We start from the raw sequence: 23,999 nt of genomic DNA, 5'->3' as shown, positions 1-23,999 counted from the left end.
ATACAGCTTTTAGCAAGTTTTGAAAGGAGGAGAAGAGCAGACCTTGCTATGCCAATAATATCGAGTCTTCTGTGGCGAAGTGGTTTTTGCATAGAAAACAAAGCGGTGAGTTGAAGAGGAATTATATCAGTACTTTGTTTAAAACTGTGTGTAAAAAGCTGTCTCTTTATTATTAACAATAAGTTGTAAAACGTGAATGGGGAGTGACAGTCTTCAAATTTGTGAGAAGATCGCTCCCTGGTGGAATAAAGGCACGAACAGCTTACAGCAGCTATAATTACCAGGCAGTATTTAGAGTAAAACGGTGTGTAAAAGCTGCCTTTATGAATGAGAGAAAAAAGAAATATATAAAATAGTAAAATGGAAGGGGAGTGATACATTTAAATTAATCGTGAAGTGGAGCGCCCCCTGTATAAAGTAAAAGTGAGAAAAACTTACAGCACCTGGTATTCCCAGGTGGTCTCCCATCCAAGTACTAACCAGACCCTAGCCTGCTTAGCTTCCGAGATCAGACGAGATCGGGCGCGTTCAGGGTGGTATGGCCGTAAGCGAGAGATGCTACCAAAAATAGCCCTTTTGCATTACACGCGTCTATACATGCCAGTTAGTCTCATTGGATCCTACTCCTGTTTTTTTTTTTTTTTTTATCTGACTCACACTGCAGCCCCACCATCCAATCGGCAGTGCCGGAACCACACCAAACATTCACCAAACTACTCAGCCGGCAGCCTACCACAATTATTCCATTCTTTCCGCATCCGCACACTTCCTTCTCTTTAACTCCTTTTCACTACCGCACAGGTTAATCGCCGCACGTCCCCCGCCGGCAAACATTACTCCTTTGCCTACCGCATGCAGGCTTCTCTTAATGACCTTCTGTTATCAACTCCGCTAACAGCCACAAAATCTCCGCCGCACGAAGCCCACTGGTAGCTGCTGAATCACATGCTTCCCCATAACGTCGCGCTGTCAGAACACTGGGAGCTACACACACCAAGAAGTCCATACTGCAGGCTGCAGCCAGAACAATTTTCTACATTCAAACATCGACGGCCTCTTCTCTCTAAAAATTCACCAGACCGCTTCTACCACCAGCAAAGAAGTTTCCATCCCTAATTCCTCTGTGATTCCCACTAACCTAAACATTAAGCTGGCATTGAAGGGTGTGAATTACCCCGGCCAACCTGCTCTTTGTTTAAAACTGTGTGTAAAAAGCTGTCTCTTTATTATTAACAATAAGTTGTACACTGTAAACCCGGATAAGTTGAATTTACTTCGGTTGCCTTAAAAAAATAAGTAATTTGTAATGAAAACCTAAGTTCATTTCACTGAAAATGTTAAGTACATTACACTCAATTCAAAATCGATTTAACTTGACATGTTTTGCTAAGTTAACTTCTTTGCACAATTAATACACTTAATATCTTAAGTATAATGTACCAAATACCTAGTTGTAGCTTACTTATTCAGTTATTATCATTAAATTATTATTTCAGTTTTTAATCTGGTGGATTATAAATAGTTATTCAGGTCAAGAAATCAGATGAAACATTTGTTGAAAACACCCCGGTTAGGGGTAAAATGCTTTATTGTGAACATACACAACAGATTGTTTTTCTAAAAGCACGACATAAAACTAGGCACCTGGTATCAGGTGCAACAATTAAGAACACCACTTAACACTGCAAACTGTTTTCCTCAGTTTTTGGTTTGTTAATCTGAATCAAAACCAGACATATCAGTGCCAGTCCAATTACATAAATAGAAAAAAGTGCATAACAGTGCAAATAAGTCCCTTTTCTAAAAGAACAAACAATCTTTCTCCTATCTGGAGAAATAGTGTAACAACACCTCTTTACACTGCAAGTTGGTTTTTCAGAGTCTGAATTTTTGGTGGCAGCTCACTTTTACCCAGGTTAAACATCACCTGCTGAACAAAGCAAAAAGCGTTTTTCATGTATCTGGGATAGTCCAGGTGCAGGGCATATATCAGTCCAAAAAGGACATAGAAGGCCTGAGGAAGGTTGGCCAGATCATCCATCACCACATTCCCTTCCAAGATGATTCCCACTTTGGATGGGTTCAGCTTAAGGTTCTCTTCACCAATGAAAAGCAATCCCACTGGAGTTTGCCTGTACAAGTCATTGTCAGCTGTGTCCTTACAGAGAAACAAATGTACAATCGTGTGTTAGTTAGCACAAACATTTTCAAAGTGTTAACAATACAAATACCCTAAGAATAAACACTGTACACTGATATATTAGTAAAAGACACTCTGTTCATACAAGATATGAGGCCTGGCTTGTTCAGCTTCCTTTTCACTGTACAATTACAGCAAAATATTTAATGTTAACTGAACCCAATTTTTTTCAGCCAAGTTTTTTCAGTTAATTTCATGCCACTGATTAAACATACAGACAATTTTATGGTAAAAATAAATAAAAAAAACTCCAAGTCTGAAAAACTGAATAAATCTGTAGCACATAGTAGTGCGGATTAATGGTTTAAAAATAAAATAAAAACAAAGAACATGCATTTATGAGGGGCCGTGCAAGCCATAATTCATTCTGGCACTCACACACATTTTCCTCTCACACTCACATTCTCCTCTCAGAGGAGAGGAGGATAGGAGAAGGATGTGTGTGTGAGAGGAGAATGTGTGTGTGTGTGTGTGAGAGAGAGAGCAGAATGTGTGTGTGTGTGAGAGAGAGGAGAATGTGTGCAAGAGGAGAATGTATGTGTGTGTGTGAGTGTGTGTGCTTGCACGGCCCCTCACATGCATCTGCAACATGTATAAAAATGAATATGCTTACAAAGCAGGTCTTGAAGAAGGCAGAAGGATCATCACCCAAGGTGACCGGCAGTCCCCGAAGACAAAGGCATCTGACGTCTGTTGGCTCAGTTGTCTAGACGATAGTGGACATGGAATAAAACACTTTATAAGGATACTGACTGTAATTTACAAGAAATTACAAGAAGAGATTAGGAAAAAATTTAATGGAAATAGGAGATAAAATTATGAGAATAGAAAATGCAGAGGTAAAAAAAGGTGTAGAAAATGAATAGAAGAGGGAGAAATAGAGAAGAGCAAAGAGGGGGAGAGAAAAATTAGACAAGAAACAAAAAGGATAAGGAGGAAAAGCTTCATAGGAAAACAGGACTGATGTAGATATGTTAACTTACCTTTGTCTGGTATAAAAGTTCAGCCAAAAGCTGACCAGTAAGGCCTTTCTTCTTTTTGAAGAGGTCCATGAGGCTTGGAGACAAATTGTCAAGTGCATCCAAGAAGTTCTCTCTGAGATTTTTCCCTACCACTCTGCCAAATTCATAATAAACCTGAAACATGGCAAACAATGCATCAGTCAATGTTCACACTGTTTTAATCTGACACACTCAACACTACATGATATGTAGACACTAAACACAAACCTGATTTTCTGTAAAAAGAGCTGGCCAACGATGCACCACCTGGCTGATGGCAGGCTTCTCATTGACAATCTCCTTTCTGCGAAAAGCAAACGTCACATCCATCTCTTTCTTAACCAGGGATTCCCTTGGCTTTGTCTTCATCATTTCATTGACCAGAACCTCACGAGCTACTTCCATGTTTTGGTCAGTCATCCCCTCTGGAAAATCAGGCAGGAAATTTATTTCCCCTTTCTTTGGCTTCTTGATCTGTGTGTTTGCAGGATCGCCATTTGTAGTGTCACTTCTTCGCTTGCCACCATTGACAGTAACATCAAGTCGACCCAGCTGCCGCATTTTGGTTCTATAATTACCCATTTTGAACTTAAGGCTATTCTTCCAACCATTCCAGCCAGAGTGTGACCCAGTTTCTTTAAGGCATGGGTGTGTTTGCACTAAAGCCTTAGCAACAGTCTCAAAATCTTCCTTTGTTGGGTATGCTTTAAATGCATACATGGTCTCAGCCAATTTCTCGAGTATGTCATGCTTTAGTTCTTTTGTGACTTTAAGAAAGGTTGCATCCCTGAAATACTGCAGGTTACCTTGGCGTAGTCTATAATCTACATCGACTTGAAATTTTGGAATTTCAAATACCGCTGGCCACTGAGAACTTCTATCCAAAGAGATGGACAGGATCTCGGTGTCTGCTTGGCTGCCTGTGTCACTACATAATTCAGAACCTCCAGGGACTGGCACAAGCTCAATGATAGGGATGATTTTGACCGTTGGTTTATCTGGGAGCTCAGACAAGTCTGTGAGGTTGCATAATTCATTGTTAAATTCAGGATCTTGGTACTGTAAGGTAAAATTGTAGTTTGTTTGGAGAGTGCCTTTGAGCCAGCTAATCAAATCTTCAAGTATGTATGGTCGAGGGTTCATTGTCATCTTTCTTATATCACCCTCGGAGATGATAACCCGCATTGTTAATTTCTGTTCCATGGCCATCTGAAAAATTAAAAGAAAAAAAAAAAAAGACAGACAGCTGTTTAGCAAATTACAAATCGTCTCAGTGTCACCATAAGCTCTCCTTGTACCATGTATGCTGATAATGGGAGGACATCATTTAAATCTGACATCTTCAACACACACATAGAAGTAACACTATCACAATGAAGTTGGTAAGATCTCAAATGCTCCCTGTACCATGCGGCCAATTTGTGACAGACAAATAGAATCTCTACATTAACTGCAACAATCTTGTGAATCTGGACGAATGCAGGCAGACCAGAGCATGACCCAGAAGACAGTATCATGCCTGGATGATACTTGATTCCATCTACACTGACAGATGCAGCTTCAAGCACCGACTCTGGTGTTGTAAAGTTTTGAGCAATTGCTGTCTGCACACTGTGAGGGAAGGTGGCAAGCAAAACTGGAGTAACCTTTGACATCTCAACTGATGGTCTGAAAAATGAGCTACAATCGAGATGGTAACTGACTGCCTTCTGGTGTTTTGTAGCAAGTGTCGTGGCAACATTTTTAAAGTTCTGAGCAGTGCGAATTACCCTCTTAAAGAATTTATGCTTCCCCTCGAACCGCATTGTCCAAACCTCAGACAGGGGACCAAATTTCCTTACCAGCTGAGGATAATGTTCCACAAAGTGATGTTTTGGCCTTAAACGAAACTCTGGAAATGTTGACTGCAGTAAGTGCCTGTGCTCTGCTATCTTACAGTCCAGAAAGTTAAGCGTCTCTTCTGTATGCTTTGGTGCTACAGCTAGCTCAGTAATATCTTTGAGCAGCATGAGAATTTCCCAAGTGTTGTCACCCTCAGGGACACAGTGACCAATGAGAAATGGAAGGAGCCTTATGAGACACCAGTTCTCATGGCCATTTCCACCAATGGTCCCCTTACTGGAAAATCCCTTTCCAATAACCTGAGGTCGATCTGTTTTGTCACTAAATGACTACTTAAAATGTAAACCTGATGGCCTGATTCAGCATATCTAGGGTGAAATAAGTCTTGCCTATCAGGTCTGTAAGGCACAGGGACAATTCAACTGGAACAATACCTTCCAAAATATCATGCAAGATGTCAGGAGGGTACCCACTGACCACATGAAAGTGCTCAAGATTCTCAGTTAAAGGACATGCTCCTTTCACACCATAAGCTCGAGTCATTCCAGGGTCCTCTCTGATATCCTGCACCTGCCTGTCATGGGACTCTTTGTCTCGGAGTTGAAAGAAACCAGAACATACCTCTTGTTGTTGAGTGTCTCTACTGCTTGCCAAACAGAATCTGCAGAACTTGTCGACAGTAAAACTCTCCAGGAAACCTGCAAGAGAGTGGGCAGCAAGATTGTCAGCTGCAACATACAAGACTGTACCTTTCACACTTGCACCTAGTTGCTCCAGGTAAACGCCATTCTTCTCCAATAATTTTAGATCATAGATCAGAGGTTGGAAAACTTTTGCATAACCACACTCCTTGACTGTGGAGGTATTGCACAGTAGAGCAAGTTGGATAGAGCTGAGGGTTGACCGATATTTTGAAGGTATGTTTGCAATAACCCAGTATACTGCACACATCTTGTGTTTAAGCTTTGATGTTCCAAGAGGATTGGCGACTTCAAAGTCATCAATGTAAAGTACAAGAGCAATTGTGAACTCATCTTTTGCAAGAAATGGATTTTCAGTAAAGTATTGCCCATCAGTATATGATCTGAATTCCTGAGGGACATGTACTTTTTCTGACATAGCTTTGTCTAAAACATCAGTTTTGTTAAGCAACTTCTGTAGCATAGGAACAATGGGAACATATGCAAGAGTTTTTTTGCCTTTCTCCACAACATATTCAATTGGATTTACCAGTGGAAACTCTCTACGCACATAGGCTGCTCTTTTTTTGGCAGTTCCTAAAGGTCCATCTTTGGAACAATGTGTCATCATGTTACTTTCTGACACAGCACTGATAATCTCTTTAATAACAGTCTCATCCATGTCAGCACAATATTTGTTTAATATGCCCCTGACTCTGTGTTGTACAAGTGGTTGTGAGAGCTTATTGATTTGACAGAGCTGCTCTATCACATCTTGCACTGCACTCTCTGGTATGTGCAAAACAGTGTGCATCTTTAGTAGTAAAGATGCCAAGTTGTGCTCAAGCTGTTTTTCTAAATCGTGAAGATCACATTCAGTTACCTCAGACAACTCTTGTGTGTCCTCAATATCATCATCTGACATCTGCTCTTGTGAAGCATTACTGTCATGGCTTATAATATTGTCACCAACAATTTCTGATTTAAACCTCTTTGAGATCTGTTGTTTGTGTACTTTACTCTTGTGTGCTTTGAAGGTGGAGTAAACACTGCTTTCAAAATTACAGTCTTCATAAGGGCATCTGACTTTATGATTTACTTTTAGATGTGCACGATGCAGGTGAGTGAAAAAGTCACTCTCTGAACAAGACTCTGTAAATCCACACGACAGACAGCTAAACTTAGTTGGTATATCTGTACTTTGTTGCTGATCTGGAGTTTTTGTGTGAATGCGGGACAGGTGAACTTTTAGTGCATTTAATGATTTAAATGTGCACAGACATTCCTGATGTAAACAAGGAAAAGGCTCGGTTCTGGTATAACCTCCGTGTTTTAGCCTGTAATGTTTAAATAATTGTGCTCTTTTTTCACAGCTAAAAGGACAATACTTGCACTTCCAAACCATTATTTAATCGGTGTCTTTAGACTTAACTCTAAGAATTTCTCTTTATTTTCCCTGCAAATGAGCAAACATTAACAACATTTACCTTAAGAAACCTAACAGACTGGAAAAGTCTGAACACTGACATCACATTTATTATTTTGCTAGTTTACGGCGAATTAGCTTTAATATAGGGCATTTTAAGTCACATACACATCTTAAGATACATATTCGCTTATGTTGTCTTAAAGGAACTTACCAGATACAATAGGCCGTGGTAAACCGCGTAAAACAGGCGCATGTGTTCCCGCTATCTTCTTGGAAAAAATAACGGTTGCAGCCGGCCAGGTGAAAGCCTAAAGGCGAAGCCCGCGAATCCCCACTAGGAGTACCATGACAACCAGCTGCCGTAACGCTGCATCTTGTTTACGACACTCCCTCAATTCTGAAAGGGGAATACTCACAAAAAAAGAAAAATAATAATATGAACATATTAATGCGTAGCTCAATCTAAGGCTGGGTTACACTAGCATTAGATATCGATTAGTTGTGGATAAAAAAAGCCAACGAACCGGTAAATGTTAAAAAATTGTTTCCACCGCTGCCCCCAAAACCCTCCCCCCCACAGTTAGGTAAATATACATTGCACAGCCAGGTAAATTAGCCAGTGTCTAAAAATTTCCGTCGAAATGACGAAAGTTTAAATGAAGTTTTTACAACTGAGGGAGTTAAACTCAACTTCCAGTTCCTCGCCAGCGGTGTTTGAATCCACACAACCGCAACAAAAAAATCAGTTTTAGACTGTTTTTGTTTTGTATTATATGTCTGTGTAAGAGCAGGCTGCAATATGGACTGTTGAAATAAGGAAAACACACACACACTGATACCTTGAGCAACTGCTCATTACTCTGTTAATAGGCAGTTATCACAATTGGGAAGAAGAGGTGTGGTCTGTTAAATAACTTTTCAATTTAAGCTTATTGTACTTCACATTATTTGCACATTGGACTATGCCAACAAATTAGTAGAATATACTTAAAATTATGAAGTGATATCATCAAACTTTTTCTTTTTAGTATATAATGCTTTAATATTTAAGTAGAAACTAAATCCGGGCTAACAGTGTAAAACGTGAATGGGGAGTGACAGTCTTCAAATTTGTGAGAAGATCGCTCCCTGGTGGAATAAAGGCACGAACAGCTTACAGCAGCTATAATTACCAGGCAGTATTTAGAGTAAAACGGTGTGTAAAAGCTGCCTTTATGAATGAGAGAAAAAAGAAATATATAAAATAGTAAAATGGAAGGGGAGTGATAGATTTAAATTAATCGTGAAGTGGAGCGCCCCCTGTATAAAGTAAGAGTGAGAAAAGCTTACAGCACCTGGTATTCCCAGGTGGTCTCCCATCCAAGTACTAACCAGACCCTAGCCTGCTTAGCTTCCGAGATCAGACGAGATCGGGCGCGTTCAGGGTGGTATGGCCGTAAGCGAGAGACGCTACCAAAAATAGCCCTTTTGCATTACACGCGTCTATACATGCCAGTTAGTCTCATTGGATTCTACTCCTGGTTTTTTTTTTTTTTTTTTATCTGACTCACACTGCAGCCCCACCATCCAATCGGCAGTGCCGGAACCACACCAAACATTCACCAAACTACTCAGCCGGCAGCCTACCACAATTATTCCATTCTTTCCGCATCCGCACACTTCCTTCTCTTTAACTCCTTTTCACTACCGCACAGGTTAATCGCCGCACGTCCCCCGCCGGCAAACATTACTCCTTTGCCTACCGCATGCAGGCTTCTCTTAATGACCTTCTGTTATCAACTCCGCTAACAGCCACAAAATCTCCGCCGCACGAACCCCACTGGTAGCTGCTGAATCACATGCTTCCCCATAACGTCGCGCTGTCAGAACACTGGGAGCTACACACACCAAGAAGTCCATACTGCAGGCTGCAGCCAGAACAATTTTCTACATTCAAACATCGACGGCCTCTTCTCTCTAAAAATTCACCAGACCGCTTCTACCACCAGCAAAGAAGTTTCCATCCCTAATTCCTCTGTGATTCCCACTAACCTAAACATTAAGCTGGCATTGAAGGGTGTGAATTACCCCGGCCAACCTGCTCTTTTAAATACAGCTTTTAGCAAGTTTTGAAAGGAGGAGAAGAGCAGACCTTGCTATGCCAATAATATCGAGTCTTCTGTGGCGAAGTGGTTTTTGCATAGAAAACAAAGCGGTGAGTTGAAGAGGAATTATATCAGTACTTTGTTTAAAACGGTGTGTAAAAAGCTGTCTCTTTATTATTAACAATAAGTTGTAAAACGTGAATGGGGAGTGACAGTCTTCAAATTTGTGAGAAGATCGCTCCCTGGTGGAATAAAGGCACGAACAGCTTACAGCACCTAGAATTACCAGGCAGTATTTAGAGTAAAACGTGTGTAAAAGCTGCCTTTATGAATGAGAGAAAAAAAAATATGTATATATATATAAAATAGTAAAATGGAAGGGGAGTGATAGATTTAAATTAATCGTGAAGTGGAGCGCCCCCTGTATAAAGTAAAAGTGAGAAAAGCTTACAGCACCTGGTATTCCCAGGTGGTCTCCCATCCAAGTACTAACCAGACCCTACCCTGCTTAGCTTCCGAGATCAGACGAGATCGGGCGTGTTCAGGGTGGTATGGCCGTAAGCGAGAGATGCTACCAAAAACAGCCCTTTTGCATTACACGCGTCTATACATAAAAGTTAGTTAGTAGGATTGGATCCTACTCCTGTTTTTTTTTTTTTTTATCTGACTCACACTGCAGCCCCACCATCCAATCGGCAGCGCCGGACCCACACCAAACATTCACCAAACTACTCAGCCGGCAGCCTACCACAATTATTCCATTCTTTCCGCATCCGCACACTTCCTTCTTTTTAACTCCTTTTCACTACCGCACAGGTTAATCGCCGCACGTCCCCCGCCGGCAAACATTACTCCTTTGCCTACTGCATGCAGGCTTCTCTTAACGACACTCTGTTATCAACTCCGCTAACAGCCACAAAATCTCCGCCGCACGAAGCCCACTGGTAGCTGCTGAATCACATGCTTCCCCAAAACGTCGCGCTGTCAGAACACTGGGAGCTACACACACCAAGAAGTCCATACTGCAGGCTGCAGCCAGAACAATTTTCTACATTCAAACATCGACGGCCTCTTCTCTCTAAAAATTCACCACCAGCAAAGAAGTTTCCATCCCTAATTCCTCTGTGATTCCCACTAACCTAAACATTAATCTGGCATTGAAGGGTGTGAATTACCCCGGCCAACCTGCTCTTTTAAATACAGCTTTTAGCAAGTTTTTAAAGGAGGAGAAGAGCAGATAATATGCCAATAATATCGAGTCTTCTGTGGCGAAGTGGTTTTTGCATAGAAAACAAAGTGGTGAGTTGAAGAGGAATTATATCAGTACTTTGTTTAAAACTGTGTGTAAAAAGCTGTCTCTTTATCATTAACAATAAGTTGTAAAACGTGAATGGGGAGTGACAGTCTTCAAGTTTGTGAGAAGATCGCTCCCTGGTGGAATAAAGGCACGAACAGCTTACAGCACCTAGAATTGCCAGGCAGTATTTAGAGTAAAACGGTTTCTAAAAGCTGCCTTTATGAAAGAGAGAGAAAAAAAAATGTATATATAAAATAGTAAAATGGAAGGGAAGTGATAGATTTAAATTAATCGTGAAGTGGAGCGCCCCCTGTATAAAGTAAAAGTGAGAATAGCTTACAGCACCTGGTATTCCCAAGTGGTCTCCCATCCAAGTACTAACCAGACCCTACCCTGCTTAGCTTCCAAGATCAGACAAGATCTGGCGTGTTCAGGGTGGTATGGCCGTAAGCGAAAGACGCTACCAAAAACAGCCCTTTTGCATTACACGCGTCTATACATGCCTGTTAGTCCCATTGGATCCTACTCCTTGTTTTTTTTTTTTTTTTATCTGACTCACACTGCAGCACCACCATCCAATCGGCAGCGCCGGACCCACACCAGACATTCACCAAACCACTCAGCCGGCAGCCTACCACAATAATTCCATTCTTTCCACATCCGCACACTTCCTTCTCTTTAAGTCCTTTTCACTACCGCACAGGTTAATCGCCGCACGTCCCGCACCAGCAAACATTACTCCTTTGCCTACCTCATGCAGGCTTCTCTTAATGACCCTCTGTTATCAACTCCGCTAACAGCCACAAAATCTCCGCCGCACGAAGCCCACTTGTTGCTGTTGAATCACATGCTTCCCCAAAATGTCACGCTGTCAGAACACTGGGAGCTACACACGCCAACAAGTCCATACTGCAGGCTGCAGCCAGAACAATTTTCTACATTCAAACATCGACGGCCTCTTCTCTCTAAAAATTCACCAGACCGCTTCTACCACCAGCAAAGAAGTTTCCATCCCTAATTCCTCTGTGATTCCCACTAACCTAAACATTAAGCTGGCATTGAAGGGTGTGAATTACCCCGGCCAATCTGTTCTTTTAAATACAGCTTTTAGCAAGTTTTGAAAGGAGAAGAGCAGAACTTGCTATGCCAATAATATCGAGTCTTCTGTGGCGAAGTGGTTTTTGCATAGAAAACAAAGCGGTCAGTTGAAGAGGAATAATATCAGTACTTTGTTTAAAACTGTGTGTAAAAAGCTGTCTCTTTATCATTAACAATAAGTTGTAAAACGTGAATGGGGAGTGACAGTCTTCAAGTTTGTGAGAAGATCGCGCCCTGGTGGAATAAAGGCACGAACAGCTTACAGCACCAAGAATTACCAGGAAGTATTTAGAGTAAAACGGTTTCTAAAAGCTGCCTTTATGAATGAGAGAAAAAAAAAAATATATATATAAAATAGTAAAATGGAAGGGGAGTGATAGATTTAAATTAATCGTGAAGTGGAGCGCCCCCTGTATAAAGTAAAAGTGAGAAAAGCTTACAGCACCTGGTATTCCCAGGTGGTCTCCCATCCAAGTACTAACCAGACCCTACCCTGCTTAGCTTCCAAGATCAGACGAGATCAGGCGTGTTCAGGGTGGTATGGCCGTAAGCAAGAGATGCTGCCAAAAACAGCCCTTTTGCATTACACGCGTCTATACATGCCAGTTAGTCCCATTGGATCCTATTCTTGTTTTTTTTTTTTTTTTATCTGACTCACACTGCAGCCCCACCATCCAATCGGCAGCGCCGGACCCACACCAAACATTCACCAAACTACTCAGCCGGCAGCCTACCACAATTATTCCATTCTTTCCGCATCCGCACACTTCCTTCTTTTTAACTCCTTTTCACTACCGCACAGGTTAATCGCCGCACGTCCCCCGCCAGCAAACATTACTCCTTTGCCTACTGCATGTAGGCTTCTCTTAACGACCCTCTGTTATCAACTCCGCTAACAGCCACAAAATCTCCGCCGCACGAAGCCCACTGGTAGCTGCTGAATCACATGCTTCCCCAAAACGTCGCGCTGTCAGAACACTGGGAGCTACACACACCAACAAGTCCATACTGCAGGCTGCAGCCAGAACTATTTTCTACATTCAAACATCGACGGCCTCTTCTCTCTAAAAATTCACCAGACCGCTTCTACCACCAGCAAAGAAGTTTCCATCCCTAATTCCTCTGTGATTCCCACTAACCTAAACATTAAGCTGGCATTGAAGGGTGTGAATTACCCCGGCAAATCTGTTCTTTTAAATACAGCTTTTAGCAAGTTTTGAAAGGAGAAGAGCAAAACTTGCTATGCCAATAATATCGAGTCTTCTGTGGCGAAGTGGTTTTTGCATAGAAAACAAAGCGGTCAGTTGAAGAGGAATAATATCAGTACTTTGTTTAAAACTGTGTGTAAAAAGCTGTCTCTTTATCATTAACAATAAGTTGTAAAACGTGAATGGGGAGTGACAGTCTTCAAGTTTGTGAGAAGATCGCGCCCTGGTGGAATAAAGGCACGAACAGCTTACAGCACCTAGAATTACCAGGAAGTATTTAGAGTAAAACGGTTTCTAAAAGCTGCCTTTATGAATGAGAGAAAAAAAATATATATATATATAAAATAGTAAAATGGAAGGGGAGTGATAGATTTAAATTAATCGTGAAGTGGAGCGCCCCCTGTATAAAGTAAAAGTGAGAAAAGCTTACAGCACCTGGTATTCCCAGGTGGTCTCCCATCCAAGTACTAACCAGACCCTACCCTGTTCAGCTTACAAGATCAGACGAGATCGGGCGTGTTCAGGGTGGTATGGCCGTAAGCGAGAGATGCTACCAAAAACAGCTCTTTTGCATTACACGCGTCTATACATGCCAGTTAGTCCCATTGGATCCTACTCCTGGTTTTTTTTTTTTTATCTGACTCACACTGCAGCCCCACCATCCAATCGGCAGCGCCGGACCCACACCAAACATTCACCAAACTACTCAGCCGGCAGCCTACCACAATTATTCCATTCTTTCCGCATCCGCACACTTCCTTCTTTTTAACTCCTTTTCACTACCGCACAGGGTTAATCGCCGCACGTCCCCCGCCGGCAAACATTACTCCTTTGCCTACTGCATGTAGGCTTCTCTTAACGACCCTCTGTTATCAACTCCGCTAACAGCCACAAAATCTCCGCCGCACGAAGCCCACTGGTAGCTGCTGAATCACATGCTTCCCCAAAACGTCGCGCTGTCAGAACACTGGGAGCTACACACACCAACAAGTCCATACTGCAGGCTGCAGCCAGAACAATTTTCTACATTCAAACATCGACGGCCTCTTCTCTCTAAAAATTCACCAGACCGCTTCTACCACCAGCAAAGAAGTTTCCATCCCTAATTCCTCTGTGATTCCCACTAACCTAAACATTAAGCTGGCATTGAAGGGTGTGAATTACCCCGGCCAATCTGTTCTTTTAAATACAGCTTTTAGCAAGTTTTGAAAGGAGAAGAGCAGAACTTGCTATGCCAATAATATCGAGTCTTCTGTGGCGAAGTGGTTTTTGCATAGAAAACAAAGCGGTCAGTTGAAGAGGAATAATATCAGTACTTTGTTTAAAACTGTGTGTAAAAAGCTGTCTCTTTATCATTAACAATAAGTTGTAAAACGTGAATGGGGAGTGACAGTCTTCAAGTTTGTGAGAAGATCGCGCTCTGGTGGAATAAAGGCACGAACAGCTTACAGCACCTAGAATTACCAGGAAGTATTTAGAGTAAAACGGTTTCTAAAAGCTGCCTTTATGAATGAGAGAAAAAAAAATATATATATATAAAATAGTAAAATGGAAGGGGAGTGATACATTTAAATTAATCGTGAAGTGGAGCGCCCCCTGTATAAAGTAAAAGTGAGAAAAGCTTGCAGCACCTGGTATTCCCAGGTGGTCTCCCATCCAAGAACTAACCAGACCCTACCCTGCTTAGCTTCCAAGATCAGACGAGATCGGGCGTGTTCAGGGTGGTATGGCCGTAAGCGAGAGATGCTACCAAAAACAGCCCTTTTGCATTACACGCGTCTATACATGCCAGTTAGTCCCATTGGATCCTACTCCTGTTTTTTTTTTTTTTATCTGACTCACACTGCAGCCCCACCATCCAATCGGCAGCGCCGGACCCACACCAAACATTCACCAAACTACTCAGCCGGCAGCCTACCACAATTATTCCATTCTTTCCGCATCCGCACACTTCCTTCTTTTTAACTCCTTTTCACTACCGCACAGGTTAATCGCCGCACGTCCCCCGCCAGCAAACATTACTCCTTTGCCTACTGCATGTAGGCTTCTCTTAACGACCCTCTGTTATCAACTCCGCTAACAGCCACAAAATCTCCGCCGCACGAAGCCCACTGGTAGCTGCTGAATCACATGTGTAGGATCACACATGCACATATCACAAAGCTTAAATTCCAGGTGGCCTGAGACAAGGCCTACCCTGGTACGAGAAGGCACACATCGACCTAGGCCCCAAAGGGGGGTTTGTGACCCCACACACATAGATAACCAGGGAGGCCAGCACTCCAACTTTTATTGCCCAAAGCTTTAACAACCTACAGAGAGCAGAGTGGATCCCCAGGGACAGGGGCCCCTCGACTTGGCACACAACCCCATCCCCCGACGTCCTGCCTTACATACCACTCACCCAGCACCCCACAGAAAGTTTCTTTTAAGTTTGGCTTTTGTATATCTGTTTATGTATTTACTCTTGACTACTAGTCTTAATATACAGATATGTACAGGTTATGTTCGAATGTGTCTTAACTTTTGGAGATTCTTTTTCTTTGTTTGACAAACCTTCTCCCCCCCCCCTTTTCTTTGCCACATTCCTCGGCAACCCTTATCTGATCTTTGTATTCTACCATGCCTATCTAAGGGTAAGATGTGCTTATGACATGAGAATATGTCATATAATGTCTGTATAAAGGGTAATATCTGTTGAGGTACAACCTAAACCACCTGTACCATATACTGGTGTGAGTAATAGAACATAACATAATAGCATAATATAAGTAATCATTAATTAATCATCACAGATGGTATTTGGTGTGAACCGCTAGGCTGGTACGGCATGTTTGGTATCAAACCGAAGGAAAATCACTCCAGTTTCCAAATCTGGTCAATGGTTACCACAAAAGTGGACATATCAAAAGTTACACCAGCCTAATGAAAATCACAATTACCAGAGAAGTCAGTCTGGTCATAAATCCCAAAAGGACTGATACCGACCCCCTTCCGAAAGCCCGCCAAATGGATGGTCAGCCATTGGTCCAGGACTCGAATTCCTGGTCACTCCTAATCACGAACCTTATGCTATAAAACCTGGCACCTCAGAACAAAGAGGAGAAAGGCGGAGAAAAAGAGAAGAACACGGAGAAACAAGCAGCGTTCTTAAAGCCCGTCGGTGAAGACCCAAAGAACTGCAACTCAGCCCAAGCTTCACCAGAAGAAAGAACCGGAGGGACTCCACTCCAACAACCGCTGCAAACACCGCGCCTCCCTGAGAGCCATCACCCATCAGCTCATCAGCCACTGCAACCAACTGCAAAGACCTCCCTCTTTCCTGCATCCAAGTAAACCAACTTCCTTTCCTTTCTAACAACCTAAACTGTCCTATTCATCTGCTATATTCCTTTAGGTTTATATTCCTACAAACTGCTTGCTTTGCAGAACAGTTTTCCCTTTTCAGGTTAATCATTTTAAATCTGGTCATTGCATTTTCATGATTACATCGTTTGTGTCTATTCCGTTATTTCATGTTTATTGTTTGTTAGGTGTAATGTCTGTCTTATGTTAGTTGTAGGAATAAATGCATGTCTTTTTACACAACTTCAGCCTCCGTCATTGAGTGCTCACAATAGTCCCTGCCTCTGTGCGATCTGGCTACTACGCTCTGAAACCTCTAAACTCGCCTGAAATATCGCGAGACTCTCTCTCATCGGCCGTGAGGGGAGCTTCGCTACCGATCGTTTACATTACCTGGTGACGCAGCTCGCTGGACGAGCCCACTAACCCAGCTTATTAAGCGATACTGGTTATTAATGAATCCCATTTAAGTCTCACATTAACAGATATCGGGGATTCACAATTGAGTTTGGAGGAGCCGACCATTCGGCATAACAATTGGTTAATAATCAGCATTAAATAATAATTAATTAAAAGTTAATTAATTTCAAAACATATTGGTGGAGATATTAAAATTTACCTGAGCTAATAATTCCTACACATGCTTCCCCAAAACGTCGCGCTGTCAGAACACTGGGAGCTACACACACCAACAAGTCCATACTGCAGGCTGCAGCCAGAACTATTTTCTACATTCAAACATCGACGGCCTCTTCTCTCTAAAAATTCACCAGACCGCTTCTACCACCAGCAAAGAAGTTTCCATCCCTAATTCCTCTGTGATTCCCACTAACCTAAACATTAAGCTGGCATTGAAGGGTGTGAATTACCCCGGCCAATCTGTTCTTTTAAATACAGCTTTTAGCAAGTTTTGAAAGGAGAAGAGCAGAACTTGCTATGCCAATAATATCGAGTCTTCTGTGGCGAAGTGGTTTTTGCATAGAAAACAAAGCGGTCAGTTGAAGAGGAATAATATCAGTACTTTGTTTAAAACTGTGTGTAAAAAGCTGTCTCTTTATCATTAACAATAAGTTGTAAAACGTGAATGGGGAGTGACAGTCTTCAAGTTTGTGAGAAGATCGCGCCCTGGTGGAATAAAGGCACGAACAGCTTACAGCACCTAGAATTACCAGGAAGTATTTAGAGTAAAACGGTTTCTAAAAGCTGCCTTCATGAATGAGAGAAAAAAAAATATATATATATAAAATAGTCAAATGGAAGGGGAGTGATAGATTTAAATTAATCGTGAAGTGGAGCGCCCCCTGTATAAAGTAAAAGTGAGAAAAGCTTACAGCACCTGGTATTCCCAGGTGGTCTCCCATCCAAGTACTAACCAGACCCTACGCTGTTTAGCTTCCGAGATCAGACGAGATCGGGCGTGTTCAGGGTGGTATGGCCGTAAGCGAGAGATGCTACCAAAAACAGCTCTTTTGCATTACACGCGTCTATACATGCCAGTTAGTCCCATTGGATCCTACTCCTGGTTTTTTTTTTTTATCTGACTCACACTGCAGCACCACCATCCAATCGGCAGCGCCGGACCCACACCAAACATTCACCAAACTACTCAGCCGGCAGCCTACCACAATTATCCCATTCTTTCCGCATCTGCACACTTCCTTCACTTTAACTCCTTTACACTACCGCACAGGTTAATTGCCGCACGTCCCCCACCAGCAAACATTCCTCCTTTGCCTACCGCATGCAGGCTTCTCTTAATGACTTTCTGTTATCAACTCCGCTAACAGCCACAAAATCTCCGCCGCACGAAGCCCACTGGTAGCTGTTGAATCACATGCTTCCCCAAAACGTCGCGCTGTCAGAACACTGGGAGCTACACACGCCAACAGGTCCATACTGCAGGCTGCAGCCAGAACAATTTTCTACATTCAAACATCGACGGCCTCTTCTCTCTAAAAATTCACCAGACCACTTCTACCACCAGCAAAGAAGTTTCCATCCCTAATTCCTCTGTGATTCCCACTAACCTAAACATTAAGTTGGCATTGAAGGGTGTGAATTACCCCGGCCAACCTGCTCTTTTAAAGACAGCTTTTAGCGAGTTTTGAAAGGAGGAGAAGAGCAGATAATATGCCAATAATATCGAATATTCTGTGGCGAAGTGGTTTTTGCATAGAAAACAAAGCGGTGAGTTTAAGAGGAATTATATCAGTACTTTGTTTAAAACTGTGTGTAAAAAGCTGTCTCTTTATTATTAACAATAAGTTGTAAAACGTGAATGGGGAGTGACAGTCTTCAAGTTTCTGAGAAGATCGCGCCCTGGTGGAATAAAGGCACGAACAGCTTACAGCATAATTAACAGGCAGTATTTAGAGTAAAACGTGTGTAAAAGCTGCCTTCATGAATGAGAGAAAAAAGAAATATATAAAATAGTAAAATAGACGGGGAGTGATAGATTTAAATTAATCGAGAAGTGGAGCGCCCCCTGTATAAAGTAAAAGTGAGAAAAGCTTACAGCACATGGTAATCCCAGTAGGTCTCCCATCCAAGTACTAACCAGACCCTATCCTGCTTGGCTTCTGAGATCAGACGAGATCGGGCGTGTTCAGGGTGGTATGGCCGTGAGCGAGAAAAACTACCAAAAACAACCCTTTTGCATTACACGCCTCTATACATGCCAGTTAGTCCCATTGGATCCTACTCCTGTTTTTTTTTTTTTTTTTTATCTGACTCACACTGCAGCCCCACCATCCAATCGGCAGTGCCGGAATCACACCAAACATTCACCAAACTACTCAGCCGGCAGCCTACCACAATTATTCCATTCTTTCCGCATCCGCACACTTCCTTCTCTTTAACTCCTTTTCACTACCGCACAGGTTAATCGCCGCACGTCCCCCGCCGGCAAACATTACTCCTTTGCCTACCGCATGCAGGCTTCTCTTAATGACCTTCTGTTCTCAACTCCGCTAACAGCCACAAAATCTCCGCCGCACGAAGCCCACTGGTAGCTGCTGAATCACATGCTTCCCCAAAACGTCGCGCTGTAAGAACACTGGGAGCTACACACACCAACAAGTCCATACTGCAGGCTGCAGCCAGAACAATTTTCTACATTCAAACATTGACGGCCTCTTCTCTCTAAAAATTCACCAGACCGCTTCTACCACCAGCAAAGAAGTTTCCATCCCTAATTCCTCTGTGATTCCCACTAACCTAAACATTAAGCTGGCATTGAAGGGTGTGAATTACCCCGGCCAACCTGCTCTTTTAAATACAGCTTTTAGCAAGTTTTGAAAGGAGAAGAGCAGACCTTGCTATGCCAATAATAACGAGTCTTCTGTGTTGAAGTCGTTTTTGCATAGAAAACAAAGCGGTGAGTTGAAGAGGAATTATATTAGTACTTTGTTTAAAACTGTGTGTAAAAAGCTGTCTCTTCATTATTAACAATAAGTTGTAAAACGTGAATGGGGAGTGACAGTCTTCAAGTTTGTGAGAAGATCGCGCCCTGGTGGAATAAAGGCACGAACAGCTTACAGCAGCTATAATTACCAGGCAGTATTTAGAGTAAAACGGTGTGTAAAAGCTGCCTTTATGAATGAAAGAAAAAAAATATATATATAAAATAGTAAAACGGAAGGGGAGTGATAGATTTAAATTAATCGTGAAGTGGAGTGCCCCCTGTATTAAGTAAAAGTGAGAAAAGCTTACAGCACCTGGCATTCCCAGTAGGTCTCCCATCCAAGTACTAACCAGACCCTATCTTGCTTGACTTCCGAGATCAGACGAGATCGGGCGTGTTCAGGGTGGTACGGCCGTGAGCGAGAAAAACTACCAAAAACAGCCCTTTTGCATTACACGCCTCTATACATGCCAGTTAGTCCAAGTGGATCCTACTCCTGTTTTTTTTTTTTTTTATCTGACTCACACTGCAGCCCCACCATCCAATCGGCAGTGCCGGAACCACACCAAACATTCACCAAACTACTCAGCCGGCAGCCTACCACAATTATTCCATTTTTTCCGCATCCGCACACTTCCTTCTCTTTAACTCCTTTTCACTACCGCAGAGGTTAATCGCCGCACGTCCCCCGTCGGCAAACATTACTCCTTTGCCTACCGCATGCAGGCTTCTCTTAATGACCTTCTGTTATCAACTCCGCTAACAGCCACAAAATCTCCGCCGCACGAAGCCCACTGGTAGCTGCTGAATCACATGCTTCCCCAAAACGTCGCGCTGTCAGAACACTGGGAGCTACACACCCCAACAAGTCCATACTGCAGGCTGCAGCCAGAACAATTTTCTACATTCAAACATCGACGGCCTCTTCTCTCTAAAAATTCACCAGACCGCTTCTACCACCAGCAAAGATGTTTTCATCCCTAATTCTTCTGTGATTCCCACTAACCTAAACATTAAGCTGGCATTGAAGGGTGTGAATTACCCCGGCCAACCTGCTCTTTTAAATACAGCTTTTAGCAAGTTTTGAAAGGAGGAGAAGAGCAGATAATATGCCAATAATATCGAATATTCTGTGGCGAAGTGGTTTTTGCATAGAAAACAAAGCGGTGAGTTTAAGAGGAATTATATCAGTACTTTGTTTAAAACTGTGTGTAAAAAGCTGTCTCTTTATTATTAACAATAAGTTGTAAAACGTGAATGGGGAGTGACAGTCTTCAAGTTTGTGAGAAGATCGCGCCCTGGTGGAATAAAGGCACGAACAGCTTACAGCAGCTATAATTACCAGGCAGTATTTAGAGTAAAACGGTGTGTAAAAGCTGCCTTTATGAATGAAAGAAAAAATATATATATATAAAATAGTAAAACGGAAGGGGAGTGATAGATTTAAATTAATCGTGAAGTGGAGTGCCCTCTGTATTAAGTAAAAGTGAGAAAAGCTTACAGCACCTGGTATTCCCAGTAGGTCTCCCATCCAAGTACTAACCAGACCCTATCTTGCTTGGCTTCCGAGATCGGACGAGATCGGGCGTGTTCAGGGTGGTACGGCCGTGAGCGAGAAAAACTACCAAAAACAGCCCTTTTGCATTACACGCCTCTATACATGCCAGTTAGTCCAAGTGGATCCTACTCCTGTTTTTTTTTTTTTTTATCTGACTCACACTGCAGCCCTACCATCCAATCGGCAGTGCCGGAACCACACCAAACATTCACCAAACTACTCAGCCGGCAGCCTACCACAATTATTCCATTCTTTCCGCATCCGCACACTTCCTTCTCTTTAACTCCTTTTCACTACCGCACAGGTTAATCGCCGCACGTCCCCCGTCGGCAAACATTACTCCTTTGCCTACCGCATGCAGGCTTCTCTTAATGACCTTCTGTTATCAACTCCGCTAACAGCCACAAACTCTCCGCCGCACGAAGCCCACTGGTAGCTGCTGAATCACATGCTTCCCCAAAACGTCGCGCTGTCAGAACACTGGGAGCTACACACACCAACAAGTCCATACTGCAGGCTGCAGCCAGAACAATTTTCTACATTCAAACATTGACGGCCTCTTCTCTCTAAAAATTCACCAGAACGCTTCTACCACCAGCAAAGAAGTTTCCATCCCTAATTCCTCTGTGATTCCCACTAACCTAAACATTAAGCTGGCATTGAAGGGTGTGAATTACCCCGGCCAACCTGCTCTTTTAAATACAGCTTTTAGCAAGTTTTGAAAGGAGGAGAAGAGCAGACCTTGCTATGCCAATAATAACGAGTCTTCTGTGGTGAAGTCGTTTTTGCATAGAAAACAAAGCGGTGAGTTGAAGAGGAATTATATTAGTACTTTGTTTAAAACTGTGTGTAAAAAGCTGTCTCTTTATTATTAACAATAAGTTGTAAAACGTGAATGGGGAGTGACAGTCTTCAAGTTTGTGAGAAGATCGCGCCCTGGTGGAATAAAGGCACGAACAGCTTACAGCAGCTATAATTACCAGGCAGTATTTAGAGTAAAACGGTGTGTAAAAGCTGCCTTTATGAATGAAAGAAAAAAAATATATATATAAAATAGTAAAATGGAAGGGGAGTGATAGATTTGAATTAATCGTGAAGTGGAGTGCCCCCTGTATAAAGTAAAAGTGAGAAAAGCTTACAGCACGTGGTATTCCCAGTAGGTCTCCCATCCAAGTACTAAACAGACCCTATCTTGCTTGGCTTCCGAGATCAGACAAGATCGGGCGTGTTCAGGGTGGTACGGCCATGAGCGAGAAAAACTACCAAAAACAGTCCTTTTGCATTACACGCCTCTATACATGCCAGTTAGTCCAAGTGGATCCTACTCCTGTTTTTTTTTTTTTTTATCTGACTCACACTGCAGCCCCACCATCCAATCGGCAGTGCCGGAACCACACCAAACATTCACCAAACTACTCAGCCGGCAGCCTACCACAATTATTCCATTCTTTCCGCATCCGCACACTTCCTTCTCTTTAAGTCCTTTTCACTACCGCACAGGTTAATCGCCGCACGTCCCCCGCCGGCAAACATTACTCCTTTGCCTACCTCATGCAGGCTTCTCTTAACGACCCTCTGTTATCAACTCCGCTAACAGCCACAAAATCTCTGCCGCACGAAGCCCACTGGTAGCTGTTGAATCACATGCTTCCCCAAAACGTTACGCTGTCAGAACACTGGGAGCTACACACGCCAACAAGTCCATACTGCAGGCTGCAGCCAGAACATTTTTCTACATTGAAACATCGACGGCCTCTTCTCTCTAAAAATTCACCAGACCACTTCTACCATCAGCAAAGAAGTTTCCATCCCTAATTCCTCTGTGATTCCCACTAACCTAAACATTAATCTGGCAGTGAAGGGTGTGAATTACCCCGGCCAACCTGCTCTTTTAAATACAGCTTTTAGCAAGTTTTGAAAGGAGGAGAAGAGCAGACCTTGCTATACCAATAATATCGAGTCTTCTGTGGCGAAGTGGTTTTTGCATAGAAAACAAAGCGGTCAGTTGAAGAGGAATAATATCAGTACTTTGTTTAAAACTGTGTGTAAAAAGCTGTCTCTTTATCATTAACAATAAGTTGTAAAACGTGAATGGGGAGTGACAGTCTTCAAGTTTGTGAGAAGATCGCGCCCTGGTGGAATAAAGGCACGAACAGCTTACAGCACCTAGAATTACCAGGAAGTATTTAGAGTAAAACGGTTTCTAAAAGCTGCCTTTATGAATGAGAGAAAAAAAAATATATATATATAAAATAGTAAAATGGAAGGGGAGTGATAGATTTAAATTAATCGTGAAGTGGAGCGCCCCCTGTATAAAGTAAAAGTGAGAAAAGCTTACAGCACCTGGTATTCCCTGGTGGTCTCCCATCCAAGTACTAACCAGACCCTACCCTGCTTAGCTTCCAAGATCAGACGAGATCGGGCGTGTTCAGGGTGGTATGGCTGTAAGCGAGAGATGCTACCAAAAACAGCCCTTTTGCATTACACGCGTCTATACATGCCAGATAGTCCCATTGGATCCTACTCCTGGTTTTTTTTTTTTTATCTGACTCACACTGCAGCCCCACCATCCAATCGGCAGCGCCGGACCTACACCAAACATTCACCAAACTACTCAGCCGGCAGCCTACCACAATTATTCCATTCTTTCCGCATCCGCACACTTCCTTCTTTTTAACTCCTTTTCACTACCGCACAGGTTAATCGCCGCACGTCCCCCGCCGGCAAACATTACTCCTTTGCCTACTGCATGTAGGCTTCTCTTAACGACCCTCTGTTATCAACTCCGCTAACAGCCACAAAATCTCCGCCGCACGAAGCCCACTGGTAGCTGCTGAATCACATGCTTCCCCAA

General features: G+C 42.7%; 1 protein-coding gene, 9 non-coding genes and 4 pseudogenes across 10 annotated transcripts; all 14 read right to left on the bottom strand.

Annotated features, from left to right (window-relative positions):
- Window positions 1-431: 431 nt before the first annotated feature.
- Window positions 432-550, bottom strand: LOC125734502 (5S ribosomal RNA). The gene has a single exon (XR_007393811.1). It is a non-coding gene; the product is annotated as a 5S ribosomal RNA (ribosomal RNA).
- A 961-nt stretch (window positions 551-1,511) lies between these two features.
- Window positions 1,512-7,450, bottom strand: LOC125712235 (sterile alpha motif domain-containing protein 3-like). Its single transcript, XM_048982068.1, has 6 exons — window positions 7,364-7,450; window positions 5,665-5,741; window positions 3,430-4,410; window positions 3,184-3,336; window positions 2,814-2,906; window positions 1,512-2,158 (listed from the first exon to the last, which is right to left on the bottom strand). The coding sequence occupies exons 3-6, from the start codon at window positions 4,408-4,410 to the stop codon at window positions 1,856-1,858; spliced, it is 1,530 nt and encodes a 509-aa protein (XP_048838025.1). The 5' UTR covers window positions 5,665-5,741; window positions 7,364-7,450; the 3' UTR covers window positions 1,512-1,855.
- A 1,024-nt stretch (window positions 7,451-8,474) lies between these two features.
- LOC125733608 (5S ribosomal RNA) lies at window positions 8,475-8,593 on the bottom strand. The gene has a single exon (XR_007392948.1). It is a non-coding gene; the product is annotated as a 5S ribosomal RNA (ribosomal RNA).
- A 1,087-nt stretch (window positions 8,594-9,680) lies between these two features.
- LOC125736647 (5S ribosomal RNA) lies at window positions 9,681-9,799 on the bottom strand. Its single transcript, XR_007395922.1, has one exon. It is a non-coding gene; the product is annotated as a 5S ribosomal RNA (ribosomal RNA).
- A 1,067-nt stretch (window positions 9,800-10,866) lies between these two features.
- Window positions 10,867-10,985, bottom strand: LOC125737139 (5S ribosomal RNA). Its single transcript, XR_007396406.1, has one exon. It is a non-coding gene; the product is annotated as a 5S ribosomal RNA (ribosomal RNA).
- A 1,079-nt stretch (window positions 10,986-12,064) lies between these two features.
- Window positions 12,065-12,183, bottom strand: LOC125734557 (5S ribosomal RNA). Its single transcript, XR_007393865.1, has one exon. It is a non-coding gene; the product is annotated as a 5S ribosomal RNA (ribosomal RNA).
- Window positions 12,184-13,262: 1,079 nt separating this feature from the next.
- LOC125730910 (5S ribosomal RNA) lies at window positions 13,263-13,381 on the bottom strand. The gene has a single exon (XR_007391204.1). It is a non-coding gene; the product is annotated as a 5S ribosomal RNA (ribosomal RNA).
- A 1,077-nt stretch (window positions 13,382-14,458) lies between these two features.
- Window positions 14,459-14,577, bottom strand: LOC125736904 (5S ribosomal RNA). The gene has a single exon (XR_007396171.1). It is a non-coding gene; the product is annotated as a 5S ribosomal RNA (ribosomal RNA).
- Window positions 14,578-17,508: 2,931 nt separating this feature from the next.
- On the bottom strand, window positions 17,509-17,627 carry LOC125734777 (5S ribosomal RNA). Its single transcript, XR_007394080.1, has one exon. It is a non-coding gene; the product is annotated as a 5S ribosomal RNA (ribosomal RNA).
- Window positions 17,628-18,692: 1,065 nt separating this feature from the next.
- On the bottom strand, window positions 18,693-18,811 carry LOC125732028 (5S ribosomal RNA; annotated as a pseudogene).
- A 1,077-nt stretch (window positions 18,812-19,888) lies between these two features.
- Window positions 19,889-20,007, bottom strand: LOC125731591 (5S ribosomal RNA; annotated as a pseudogene).
- A 1,074-nt stretch (window positions 20,008-21,081) lies between these two features.
- On the bottom strand, window positions 21,082-21,200 carry LOC125731417 (5S ribosomal RNA; annotated as a pseudogene).
- A 1,077-nt stretch (window positions 21,201-22,277) lies between these two features.
- Window positions 22,278-22,396, bottom strand: LOC125732140 (5S ribosomal RNA; annotated as a pseudogene).
- Window positions 22,397-23,476: 1,080 nt separating this feature from the next.
- Window positions 23,477-23,595, bottom strand: LOC125734607 (5S ribosomal RNA). The gene has a single exon (XR_007393912.1). It is a non-coding gene; the product is annotated as a 5S ribosomal RNA (ribosomal RNA).
- Between the last annotated feature and the right edge of the window lie 404 nt (window positions 23,596-23,999).

The sequence above is a fragment of the Brienomyrus brachyistius genome, chromosome 2, assembly GCF_023856365.1.
Source record: "Brienomyrus brachyistius isolate T26 chromosome 2, BBRACH_0.4, whole genome shotgun sequence".
Taxonomy (NCBI): domain Eukaryota; kingdom Metazoa; phylum Chordata; class Actinopteri; order Osteoglossiformes; family Mormyridae; genus Brienomyrus; species Brienomyrus brachyistius.
Note: the sequence above shows the minus strand (reverse complement) of the source record. Positions and strands in the feature narration are given on the sequence as shown.

Bases quoted from the DNA above. Each gene is read 5' to 3' on its own strand.
- LOC125712235 (XM_048982068.1), bottom strand. From the start codon at position 4,410: ATGGCCATGGAACAGAAATTAACAATGCGGGTTATCATCTCCGAGGGT. The intron at 3,337-3,429 runs GTTTGTGTTTAG...GCCATGTTTCAG, and splicing joins CTCTTTTTACAGAAAATCAG to GTTTATTATGAATTTGGCAG. The intron at 2,159-2,813 runs GTAAGCATATTC...TTTCTCTGTAAG, and splicing joins CCTTCTTCAAGACCTGCTTT to GACACAGCTGACAATGACTT.